The sequence below is a fragment of the Monodelphis domestica genome, chromosome 1, assembly GCF_027887165.1.
Source record: "Monodelphis domestica isolate mMonDom1 chromosome 1, mMonDom1.pri, whole genome shotgun sequence".
Classification (NCBI taxonomy): domain Eukaryota; kingdom Metazoa; phylum Chordata; class Mammalia; order Didelphimorphia; family Didelphidae; genus Monodelphis; species Monodelphis domestica.
Window position 1 is genome coordinate 524183792 of NC_077227.1, and position 12420 is coordinate 524196211.

A 12420-nucleotide genomic window follows, 5' to 3' on the forward strand; every position below is an offset into this window, starting at 1 on the left:
TCTTATTTGTTATCATTATCTAAAATTTTCATTAAAGCTGGTAGAGCACCTTAATTGCATTGGTCAATGTTTCATAACTTTTAAGCTATTTGAAAACTACTTCTATTTCCATCCACCAATTTTCTTTCCTCTCTTAAAGGAAATATTTAGTGGTTGGCAGGAAAAGGTGACACAGAATGTGACATTGTACTCCTTATTACCTCCATTTAAATATCACTCTTATTCTTGCATCTTATTCTTGCACTTTTTTACCTTTTTCAAAGTGGAAAATACCTCTTGGGTTTTGTGTGCAATGAGCTCTAAAACTGGCTTGAAAAAGCTTCTTAAGTAAACTTTCTAAGTTTGAAAGCCAGATCACCATGAAGTGAGTTGAAGCAGGTTAAGTGGAGGAAAAAATAATGTAAAATTTTACTCTTCTCTTTAATTGACACTGGCATTATATTCTATGATTATAAAGTTTTTTCAGGACAGGATAGATGGCTCCATCCAGTTTTGAATGACAAGGCTTTTTTCACCTTCAACCTTTGTAATTATTTTTAGACTTATGTGATACTAATGATGACATCTGGAACATTATTAGCTTTATTATGCATTATCCTTCTTTGTAAGGCATTTCTTTGTTATGAAGTGAGATAGTGATTTTTGCCATCAATAGCTGTAATTCTTCTATTGTTTTAGTTAAAATAAAAGGAGTAATAATTTGCCTGAAATAGTCATTGTTATATCACAAATAAATATTTGGTAACTTTTCGTTTTTATTTACATTATAGTTATATGACAAAGTAGCCTCCCTTTTTAGTTAGCTGTTACTTTTGTTCCTATTAGTAAATAGTTACTAGTAATCACCAAATTAATATTTTGGATAATGCCAGTGACTTTTTATTGGGCAGCTAAAATCATTTATTTAAGCAGTGATTTTTCATTTTCAGGTTCTTGCAAGTTACATAAATCCTGCAGGCAGCTCAACAAATGGAGACCCACAGTCTACTTCTGAGAGTAGAGGACAGAACAGTAATGCCTTGCCATCTGTTCTTCTGGAACTTCTTAGCCAGTCCTGCCTCATCCCAGCAATGTCCTCCTATCTGCGAAATGATTCTGGTAACTCTTCTAGATCATATTGTAATTAATCTCCTCAACCATGCTTTTGTGGGAATAGAATTTAACTTGTTCTCACAAGGTTAGTTTGAATTAAAAAGTTTATAAAAGTAGGCCACAAAAGCTTCCTCTGCCAATTTGATAAGTTTACTTTTATTTTTGCACTTTTTAAATGCTTTGATTTGAGGATATCTTGGTTGGATAGCATTAGCATTCTTCAGTATTATGTCCATGGTAGGTGCAAAAATGTATTTGTTCTGAACTTGCTACACAAAGTGAATTTCTTTAAAAAATTTTCTTGAAGTAAATAATATAAGGAAGCTAGAACTCTATTAATAATCTTGTTTTCTGTTTTGGATCAAATGTCAAATAGAAGATGTTTGGGCTTTTAAATAGTTCCATTCATTTGAAAATTTAAGCCCATAATAATGTATATAAGAATACACATATCACTAAAACTTAGTTATTTTTAGCCAGTTTTGTTAAAAGTATTACTTAGTGATGCAGAAAGTCTTATATGTTTATTTGATGTGACAAGATTATTTTCAGAAATCATAAACATGACATAAAAAGTAGTCTTGAAAACATAATACCTTAACCATTAGGATGTGACCTGATTTTTAAAATTTCTTAAACTTTTCCTTTATTCCCTGCCTTTCTGCATCTTATTTCACTTCATTTTCATTAGAATTGCAATAAGAAGATTATTAAAAATTAATTAGATACTGGTATAAAGTTATAAAAGTAAAAGTTTATTGTGTTATATATTAGCAGTTGTACTTTAGAAGCAAAAAAAACGTAAGTGGGAGGAAAGCTTGAATTAAAAAAAATTTTTTTTTGTTTAAATACTGAAAGGAAGGTTTACAGTTTTCTATATATTCCAGTTAGTTATAGTCATTCCCTTGCCACTCCTCCCCCCAAAAAACAATAACAACATTCTAGTTTTTAGAACTAGCCTCTTGCTTTCTTTTAATAACTTTACATCAAACAGTTTAAAATATAATGTAGCTGCCAAGTATTTGAACTAATTTCCTTCTTTTCATTTAGATTTCTTTGAAGTACTGAATTTCATTTACTTTTTGCTTAACAAAGTGATGAGTAAATTATATAGTTTAGTATCTGGCTTTTTTTCTCTTAATTCTAAGAAACATTCTTGTGTCATTTTCTATTCAGTTCATTTAAGGCTAACAAGTGCTGATAATATTCAGTTTTCATTCATTTCAACAAGCATACCTCATCCACATATCTCATTACATTGTGTTTGTGTGCATACATACATACATATGCCATATGTGTACTCATCTGAGAAGAATTAATAGCACTTTTATTTCAAATGTTAAGTCAAAATAGCTTCTGTCTTGTGTCAAAAAAAATACAAATACTTTGTCCTTTGCAATTCCTCATCAATATATCCAAAGTTGGTCATCATTGAGTAATTTTAAACACCTGCTTGTGTGCCAGTCATTGTGCTAGAGTGCTGGAGAAAAATAGCCTCTGGCCTCAAGGACCTCACACTACAGTGCAGGGGACAACATGCAAAACTGTGTCCAAACAAGCTATACATAGGATAAATAGGGAACAGTCAATAGAAGAAAGGCTCTGAAATTAAGAGGAATTGGGAAAGGCTTTCTTTGGATGGTAGGATTTTAGTGGTGCTTGAGGAAAGCCAAGGAAGCTAAGAGGAATTGATGAGGAGAGAGAACATTTCAGGAATGAGGAATAGCCAGAGAAAATGCTTGGAGCCAAGGCATGGAGTGTCTTGCTGGTGAAACATCAAAGAGGCCAGTATCCCTGAGTTAAACAGTACATGGGTAGAATTGAAGTGTAAAAAGACTGATAAGTGGTGTAGTGTGGGCATGTGGTAGTGGTGGTTGTGTGTGGGTTATGAAGGGATTTCAGCACCAAGCAGATAATTTTGTTTTGATCTTGGAGATGATAGGGAACCATGGGATTTATTATTGAATGTGGGTTAACATTATTTGGACCCTGCCCTTTAGGAAAATCATTGAGGAAAGACTTGTGACAGGCAGACCTATTTCAATGGTTTTTGAGAGAGAGAGAGAGAGAGAGAGAGGGAGAGGGAGTGAGTGTAGAGAGTGTAAGTATATGAAGGCCTTCACCAGGGTGTTGTCCGTATCTAATGAGAAAAAGAGGGAATATTGGAGAAATGATGTAAAAGTAAAATTGACAGGCTTTATCAACTGATTGCATATAGAGTGTGAGACCTTGACCATGCCTTGGCCTTGTAAACTCATTATATTCTTATTCTCACTATCATTTGTAATATTTAACTTTTCATTTATCAGTAATATAAATGGCCTATAAGAATTATTTTTTATTTCTTCACGATTCTTAAGTTCTAAATAGGTAAGCAGTTATTAGAAACATATTTCCTATCTGTTTTTCTAATGTGATTTTTTTTCCTTTTTATTAATCATTTGTTCTTAAAATCAGATCATTACATTTGTTTCAGAATTGGAAAATGATAAAGCAGATCATAACTAAGGGCATTGGCTTTAAATCTGTACTTTTGAGTTTTTATTATATAATTATTTGAAAATTTGAACTAATTATTTTTACAATATATGTGATAAAAACTAAAATTCCTATTTAATTGTGATTTTTGTATTCTTAAACTAGGGCAGTTTTCTGCAAGGAAATGAGAAAAGCTGCCCATAGAGATTTTCTCTTTACCTAAGATATTTCATATTATTTGTTCAAAATTTGATATGAATAAATTGGAATTGGCATATTCATTCAACAATGCCTATTGAAATTCTCTTTTGTGTAAAGAATTCTATATAAATTAAAGGGATTATTCTAATGTGTATATACTCTAAATTTAAGTTAATTTTAAAATATTCTTTCAGGATCAAATTCTTATACTTAGAGCTATCCCACTCCTGTTTTAAAAATGTTAGGTCAGGCAATAAAGTAGTAAATTAATGATTCTGGAGTCATCTTACAAATACTTTATGAATTAGCTTCAAAAAATTTTGATTCTTAGGTTAGAAACTGTTTTGTATGTAAACATATTGGAGAATGTTTATAGTATTATAGTAATTTCATCTAGAATGTAAATTAAATGCTAAACCAAGAAGTTCAGCAGCTGCCACCTAAGAGGGCAAGCAGATTGAGCTACCTATAGCAAGGGATGCTTTGAGAGGAAAACAGGAGGCAGAATATTACAGGCAACTTGACTACCATCTTTCCTTAGAATTCAAATCAAGAAGGATTTATGAAATACTTATTAAGTACCCGGTGCTATACTGATAATATTATCGAGTTAGCTGAGCCTAAGAGCTCAGTGATCCCCTGATTAGTGACCCTACTTCCCTCCCTATCCTCAAAGACACTATTCAGGGAAATACCACTGTTGGAAATACAACAAAGTCCTTGACACTATCAAATGTTTCAATGTTAGAAACAGTTTTTTTATAAGAATCGTGAACAATTATCAACACTATCATATCATAAAGCACAAAGACTATGGAAAAATGTTTTGGTAAGACAGCCAAAGCAAAGTCATTCCAAGGACATTCATGAATGAAAACAAAGAGAGAGAACTGTGAATGGAAAGATGGAAGTGATTTGCAAAAGGCATTCTAATAAATTTTTCACTGCCAAGGCTTGTTGAACTGTTTCACTTGTACCCTGAACACATAGTCATTTAGATGCTTACAGAGAATGTCACTAAAAAAGAACAAATAACCGAAAAGCAAAAACAATTCGTAGGACATTAGTGAACTGATTCACCATATAATCTAAAGGAAGAGAATTTACCAAAATCATGAGAAATAGGTAAAACAGTTGCTTTAAACAGGAGATAGAAAATGGTGGAGAAGACATCAGTAACTACTGACATGTATACCTTCTTTCACATCTATGCAAAGTGTCAAACTTTGTCTTACACTCATCAAAGGCATTGATGGTAAAGGCATTAGTGAAGATCAAACTTTTGCAAACAACACTCAGTTGTCAATCATATCTTTACAACTAATGAAAAATTTCACAACTAATGAAAATGTAGGAAATATTAGATCCCATTGTGGTTATTTGTTGATTATAATAAGGCGTTTGATTCAGTATAACAAAATGCTATCTTTCAAATTTTTTTATAGCAATTTATGTCTTATCTGTTTGTCTGTATTATTCAGGCTTCCTTAGAAGATGTAACATTAGTAATATAACCTCCCTGACACAATCTGGTTTGTAGTTCACATTTTTCTAATTAGTTGTTTTCACTCATGTCTGATTCTTTGTGACCCTATTTGTGGTTTTCTTGGCAAAGTTACTGGAGTGGTTTGCCATTTCTTTCTCCAGTGCATTTTTCAGATGAGGAAACTGAAGAAAACAAGGTAACGTGACTTGTCCATCATCATCCAGCTATTAGGTGTCTAAGGCCAGATTTTAATTCATAACAGTCTGCTGGAGGAAACAAGATGGGATGCATTTATTCATGTATATAGAGAGGAAGTAGCCTTTATAAGAAAGACCTCTCACATGAATGAGTCCAGATAGTGGTAGAAGGCAGCTGGGTAAAGTGAGCTGAAGGAAGAAGAGGGTACTTTTGGCAAATGGCCTCAGTTTTTTTTCTTTTCAGAAAATAAAATGTGAGGGTAAAAGAAGGGAGAGCCACAGAAAGTCTGAGGAGTCCCATAAAGTTTTGGAAGAAACTTTTGGTAAGTGGGATATTAGTTGAATGGAATGAAAGGATTACCTTGCAGCAGTGCAAGGACCCACTTGGATTTATGTAACATAACATTGAGTTCTCCTGAAGCATAGTTTGCTTTTGCTAAAGTGAGCAGCTCCAGTGAAGTTCATCTAGCATTTTTGGCTCTTTAAGAATAAGTAAAAAGTTGTTTCCTGGCTTTTCAGAAAAGAAGAGAATAGCAACCAGATCTCACAAAGCAAAGAGTTATAATTGAGTATTGCACCTCTTGAGTCAGCTATGTGGCTCAGTGACGAGAGCCAGGTCAGGAGATGGGAGGTCTTGCGTTCTAATCTGGCCTCAGACACTTCCTAGCTGTGTGACCCTGGATAAATCACTTGACTCCCATTGCCTAGGCCTTACTACTCTTCTGTCTCGGGAACTATTATGCAATATTGATTCTGTAAGGAATGGATTTGAAACAAAATGCCCTTGCGATAATCCTTCAGCAAGGAACAAGGACATGTATTACTAAACCATTCCTTGGATCTCCATAATTTTTTTCTGCTTCATAATTCTTTAGTATAATACTAAGGGGAAAAATCTCTTAGTACCAACAATATCATACTAATGCACCTAAATACTGTTTTCCTTTCAGTTTTAACCCAGGACATAGCATAGTCATGCCCTCTGTCTCACAGACCGAAAAATACATTATATGCACTAGGAAACTGTCCCCAAATTCCAGATCATGTTGAGTATCAGGAACTGAGGCCTTTTAATTTTGCAAGTGTACTTTTCCTAGCCCCGGTCAAAGGGTTATCTGACAGGTAACAGATTAAATATTGAGATTTTATTAAATATTAAGATTGAAATTTAATAGTATTAAAGTTCCTAAAACTAGGTCCAATTACTAGAAAAGATCACTATTCTCAATCCTTAACCAGTCCTCGTTTTCAAGTTTGATAGGTTGATGGGTTATTCCCAAAAAGAAAAAGTGATTAGCCTCTATTAGAAAATTTTAAACTTAGAAGATAGGGGAAGATGAATCCTGAGCTTTCTTCATCAGATTCTAACACAGGTGCAGTTCTTAAATTCACATTTAAAATCCTTTTCCTCTTTGATTTATATTTGTCATTGAAAATCATCTTCTAGGTTCAACTTGGTTGCTCAGTGGATAGAAAGCGAGCCCTGGAGACTGTAGATCCTGGTTTCAGATTTGGCCTCAGATACTTCCAGTGTGTGTGACTGGGCAGGTCATTTAACTCTAATTGCCTAACCCTTAACACTTTTCTCCATTGGAATGAATACTTTTATTGATTCTAAGACAGATGCTAAAAGCTTTGAAAAAGAAAACAGTCTTCCAGATATCTATTCCTGCTCATATCTTACCTTAAAGAAAATTATTTGTTACAAGTGTTGGGGGACATGAAAATGAAAATGCCTGTTACCCAACCTGAATTTTTTTTTTCCACCTGGGAGAAAAACACCACAGAATCATTCTCTCTTAATGAGATCTGTTTAAAATATTATAGCAATATAAATCTCATATCTGTTGTTTTTCATTGCATCCATTATAATTTTCAGATAAGAAACTTGTCTTTCATTATTATGCATAATGTTTTGAAGTTTCTTGTTTTATTAGAATTCCTTAAAACAGCCAGAGGATCCTATCATATAAATACATAAATGGATCTGTGATCTCATCAACATAGATTTTCCCCTCTAATGATGTAGAACTGCCTGTCTATCCTGCTAACAAGGGATCAAGACAGTGAAGTCTTACTTTCCCCCCTGATTTCAAAAGTATACTAATGCCTATTTTCAGGCCTTTCTGTGTAATAGGACCTGTCAGTAAAATAAGGTATCAGTGAAGCCTATACTTAGTGCTATAAACTTGAAATTTCTTTTTTGTATGTGTTAGCCAAAAGATAAATAATCTTTCTTTGACTAGGATAATTCAATAGTATTTCTTTTAAAGTTTTTGTGATTTAAAACTGTCATCTTTTTTCTATTCTCTCTCTCTCTTTCTCTTTCTCTTTCCCTCTCTTTTTTTGTTTGTTTATAAATTAAAGCAGACCCTTCTTCAATTTATTTTCCCTTACTTTGCATTCTGGATACCTTTTCTCAGCCAATTTTTAAACAGATAGTAGAATTTTATTGACTGATATTTTGAAGTATCTATGATCTCATCCAAGGGTTTATTTCATTCACTGGTATATACCTCACTTTCCTTTACCATTCTCATGGGTACCTTCTTAAATATTCTCTTATCTTGTTAGACAGAATCTACCTGCCTAGAATTATTCATGTAGATTCATTTTACATTTTAAGGCTGCAGTAGTTGAACTATTAGCCCTTGTATTCATTAAATCAATGTTGTACATCCTTTTCCAATCATACAGTTTATTTGTGTTATCTTTCATGACCTTTCTTATATTCAAATTATCTTGGTCATTTGCCATAACATTTAAATCTGTCATGCTCTGTGTGTCAGGGGTATGTCTTAATCTGAGGTTTTCAGATTCCCCACTCCATTTAGGAGTAGAGGCTAGATTTCAAGATAATCTTTAAATTTGTTTCATTCATGCTGTAATACATCTTTAAAAGAAAGTTAAATTTCCTTCATTTAAGCACTTTTTCTTTGAAGATTTGCCAGACTACCAAATGAATTCATGATATGCCCCCCAAAATTAAAAACCCCTGCCTTATGGTTTAGTATAACTTTGAATCTTTAAAAAGATTATATTATTATTTGCAACCATGTAGCATTACCGTAGGGAGATTATTATTGTTGACAAAGATGGAAAAGTTGAGTTTATTGTAAGCATTGTGCAATTTCCTGTATGCTTTCCTGATAATTCATTTTAAGGTGAATTCATTGTCTTTTTGGAACATTTGTCTCAAATCTATCAGCAATTTACTAGATGAGTGTTTGTTTCATGATTTCAGCATAATACACATATAATAAACTTCCCACTTCCACCTTTTACCCCTAACCCCTATTAAGTATTTCTAGTTTTTATCTCTTTTTAGTAATTCCAGATCTCAGTGAATAAATCTGTTATGTGACATAAAGCCAAATGAAACAAACTTGGAGGTCTCTATTCCTTTTGGAGTATGTGAGACTCTTTGAGAAGAATATTGAATATCTTTTGTGAAACTGTCTCCATGTTTTTTGGCATTCCTAAATAGATCATTCAGTCAAGGTTATCTTGTAGATAAACGTTCATGTAAGCCATGCTAGAAGGTAACCTCTAAAGCTACATTGTATATAATTGAGGCATCTTACACAATAGAATTGTGTCTTTTCAATTTATAATTTCTTGTGACAGTAGATAGTCTACTGTAGAAAATTATTTTAGCTGTCTTCCTATTCCCGTCTCATGTTTTCAACAAGAATATTGAGATTAGAAAGTAGGGTTGGGTTAACCTAAAGTAAGGTTAGGTTAATCCTAACAGTCTTCCTGGTTTGTAAAGTAATTATTCATTTTATATTAAAGATTTTTACCTCTTGAAGACATTTTAAGAATAAACCTTTCATTGCATTAAAATTTTTTTTCTTTTAATCTGAAGTGAGCAAGGTGTCTCAGAGAGCTAGGCCTGGAGATGGGATTACTTCCTAGCTGTGTGACCCTGACAAGTTACTCCCATTACCTGTTCTTCTACCTTTTGAACCAAAACATAGTTTTGATTCTAAGGTAGAAGGCAAAGTTGTTTAGTTTTTTTTTAATGTTATCTATTGCTTGGATTTATTCTTCATATATTTGGTATAGTCTCTGGGTTGTTTTTTTTTTCTGTATCTTAACTAGTATTTCTAACAACCCATCTGTTTTATCATTTCCTGAAATAGTTTCTGAATTTCTACTTTGTACTAACCACATTAGCCTACTTGTTCTTTTTTCAACCTCCTTTTTCTTTGCTTCTGAACATATTGTCCCACCTATCCATTATGCTTCCCACCCCATAATGGTTGAATTTAAGGATTTCTAACTTCCTTCAAAGTTCTATTACATTATGCCTCCTACTTTTACCTTTCCTTATCCTCCCAACTACAGTTCTTATTACCACCATTTGCTTTATATTTACTTCGCATGTTTTGCATTTAATTAGCTGTGCACATGATTTCCTTGATAAAATGTAGCTTCTTGAGGTTTTTTTAACTATTTTCTATTTTTATCATATTTATCCTAAGTATCTATATACTGCTTACAGCATGATAACCACTTAATAAATATATGCAAGGTTTTTGATTGGTCATTTATGGAAATAGTTGTAGAAATGCTAATGCACGCAGTTTGTTGTCCTCTTTAATTTTATCTAAAAATGCTCTTGGAGAAATTCTGCTTCAGTTGCTTTCCCATACACCAATTGCTTTGCCAACTAGTTTTTACTTCTACATTTTTCACTGCTTCATAAGACTCTTCTGTTTTTAATATTCTATCCACCTCCTCCATTATGCTCTCCAAAATAGTTTGCTTAACCTGTACTGCCATTGGCTTTCATCTCTCCCTCTCTCTTCCTTATCCTCCAATGAGATCAAGTGTTTTTTGTTTGAAATACTTGATGACCGTATTGTGTTGGCTACCCTATAGCAGTACAAAATGGTTCATATCTGTGACTCTCTGTCTTTTATGAATGTGATTGTGTGTGCATGTATAATTTAAATGATCAGGATATAATTGGAAATTGTAGTTTTCTTTATCTCTTGATTTGGAATTGAATTTTAATTTTGTCCTCAACATTAATTAATAGATTGGCAATGCATTCAATATCAATAGTCCATGAATATTCATGCCCTACTTGATAACCAGCTATTCTCTATTATGAGAATAATCAATTTATTTTAATGGGAAATGGCTTATTATATGTCATATCCTCTGCCTCCTCATTTTTCTCAAAGAAATTTGCAAGGATAATACTTCTTAATCATCTACAGACGTTTGACCTCTTTTTTTACTGAACTATTATTTAGTAACATTTTTTCTTTATCCTCACCTTTATGTTGTTTAATATTTATATACATTTACTTTGTTTGAGGATATTAAGTTTTTAGTAGAATTTCTCTACTTTTTCATTTCTCTGTAATGAGAAATGTACTTCTGTAGTAGTAGTAGTAGTAGGTGGCAACTATCATCATGTTATATTTTAGATTATATTCATCATGAATCCTATAAAATGAGATTATTAAGTTTTCCATAAAATAATGTTGGGTAGAAGGTGAGGCCAATCAAAGGAGATTTTATGAAATGTCATGTTCTGTTCAACAAATTACTCATGGGTCAACAAACCGGGATGAGAAAAATTACTTTTAGGATTACAGGAGGGCTACCTGCCAGACTGACAAATCAGACACGCAGACATCCTCTTGCTGGGTAGTGACAAAGTTTATTGAATTGGGGTATACACTTTATAGGGAAAATGAGGTAGGCTAAGGGATTAGGTAAGCTTTTTGCAGGGACAATGGTTGGTAATGATTTACAAGATGGAAACCAATGCATGTAGATTCCTTATTGGCTCTAAGCAGTCTTTTCTATAGGATCATAAATCACAGCTGGTTCAACATGTCAAGATATCAATGTATGACCCAATACTATATATTCTCACAGAACTCTTGTATTATTATTTTCTTAACTGGACACACAGTATTTGTTTTTCTCATGCTATTAGGCAGGTTACATGTCTACCAATTTCTAAACCATGATTTCCCAGAGACCTTATAAACTGGGGTGCATTGGGCATTTCACAGCCTTGCTGGAATGGAAGCCCCTAATCTTTTTATGCTATTTCTACAATGAAGCATCTTTTTATTAGCCTATAATTTCCTTTAATTGGTTTCATTTATAGATAGAATATCAATAATGAGTTACGTGCTTCTAGTATTATTTCAGTTAGTTTTCGGATCAAGTTTCTCTGTTCAGAGTACAAAGAATTAAATCAAAATTTGTAGAGCATCTAAAAAAATGTGTCCGAGTACTTTCACCCTGTTTTTCTTCCACCATTCATCCATAAAATATATCAATTTGTATTTTTCTTTGTTTTATAGTTTGCAATACTTCACCTATTACCCAAAGCTATACAGATTGGCTTCTCAATATTTAGCTGAGCATTCCCTTAGCCAGCAGAAGTAGGCTGTCACCAAGTCCATATGCAGTTTTTAAATTTTTTTTGTTTTTTTTTTGTTACAAAGAGATTTTTGTGGCTTGTTAAATGAAATTTGAAATCTCATACTTTATGGCAGTATAGAAGTTATATAGTTCTTTTTCATCTATATAGCCAGCCATGAGATAATGATCTCAGTGTCTTTAGCCATAAGACATAATATAGTAACACTGTTTAAAAATGATAATAATTAAAGCAGCTCACATTTATATGATATTAAAATATTAGTTATAGTACATCCAGTATTACTATAAATGTTATTCTCCTTTTTCAATTTTAGGAAAAGAAATAGTAATCTTATAATCATTGAAATAATTTATGCCTCTGTGTACAAGTTAAAAAATATATATTAAAATGCATTCCTTTGTTAATCATTATCATTAATTATGTTTTGACAATTATTTTGAGACTTGAAACTTACTTGATTGAATTGAATATCATTAAGAGATGTGTCTTCTTGTCCTCTGTCCACTATTTGCTTTGTAACCACATAGTCTCTCTGGTCTAGTTTG

At 32.7% G+C, this 12420-nt stretch overlaps 1 protein-coding gene across 19 annotated transcripts in view; it reads left to right on the forward strand.

Moving 5' to 3' along the window:
- BIRC6 (baculoviral IAP repeat containing 6) overlaps window positions 1–12420 on the forward strand; it is a 286722-nt gene that overhangs the window by 187148 nt on the left and 87154 nt on the right. For all 19 annotated transcript variants that reach the window (XR_008915486.1, XR_458692.3, XM_007476045.3 and 16 more), the window contains one exon: window positions 930–1098. Coding sequence is in view for 17 of the 19 variants with exons in the window: in XM_007476045.3 (XP_007476107.1) it covers window positions 930–1098 (169 nt within the window). In the remaining 2 variants the exon portion in view is untranslated. The remainder of the gene's footprint in view (window positions 1–929; window positions 1099–12420) is intronic.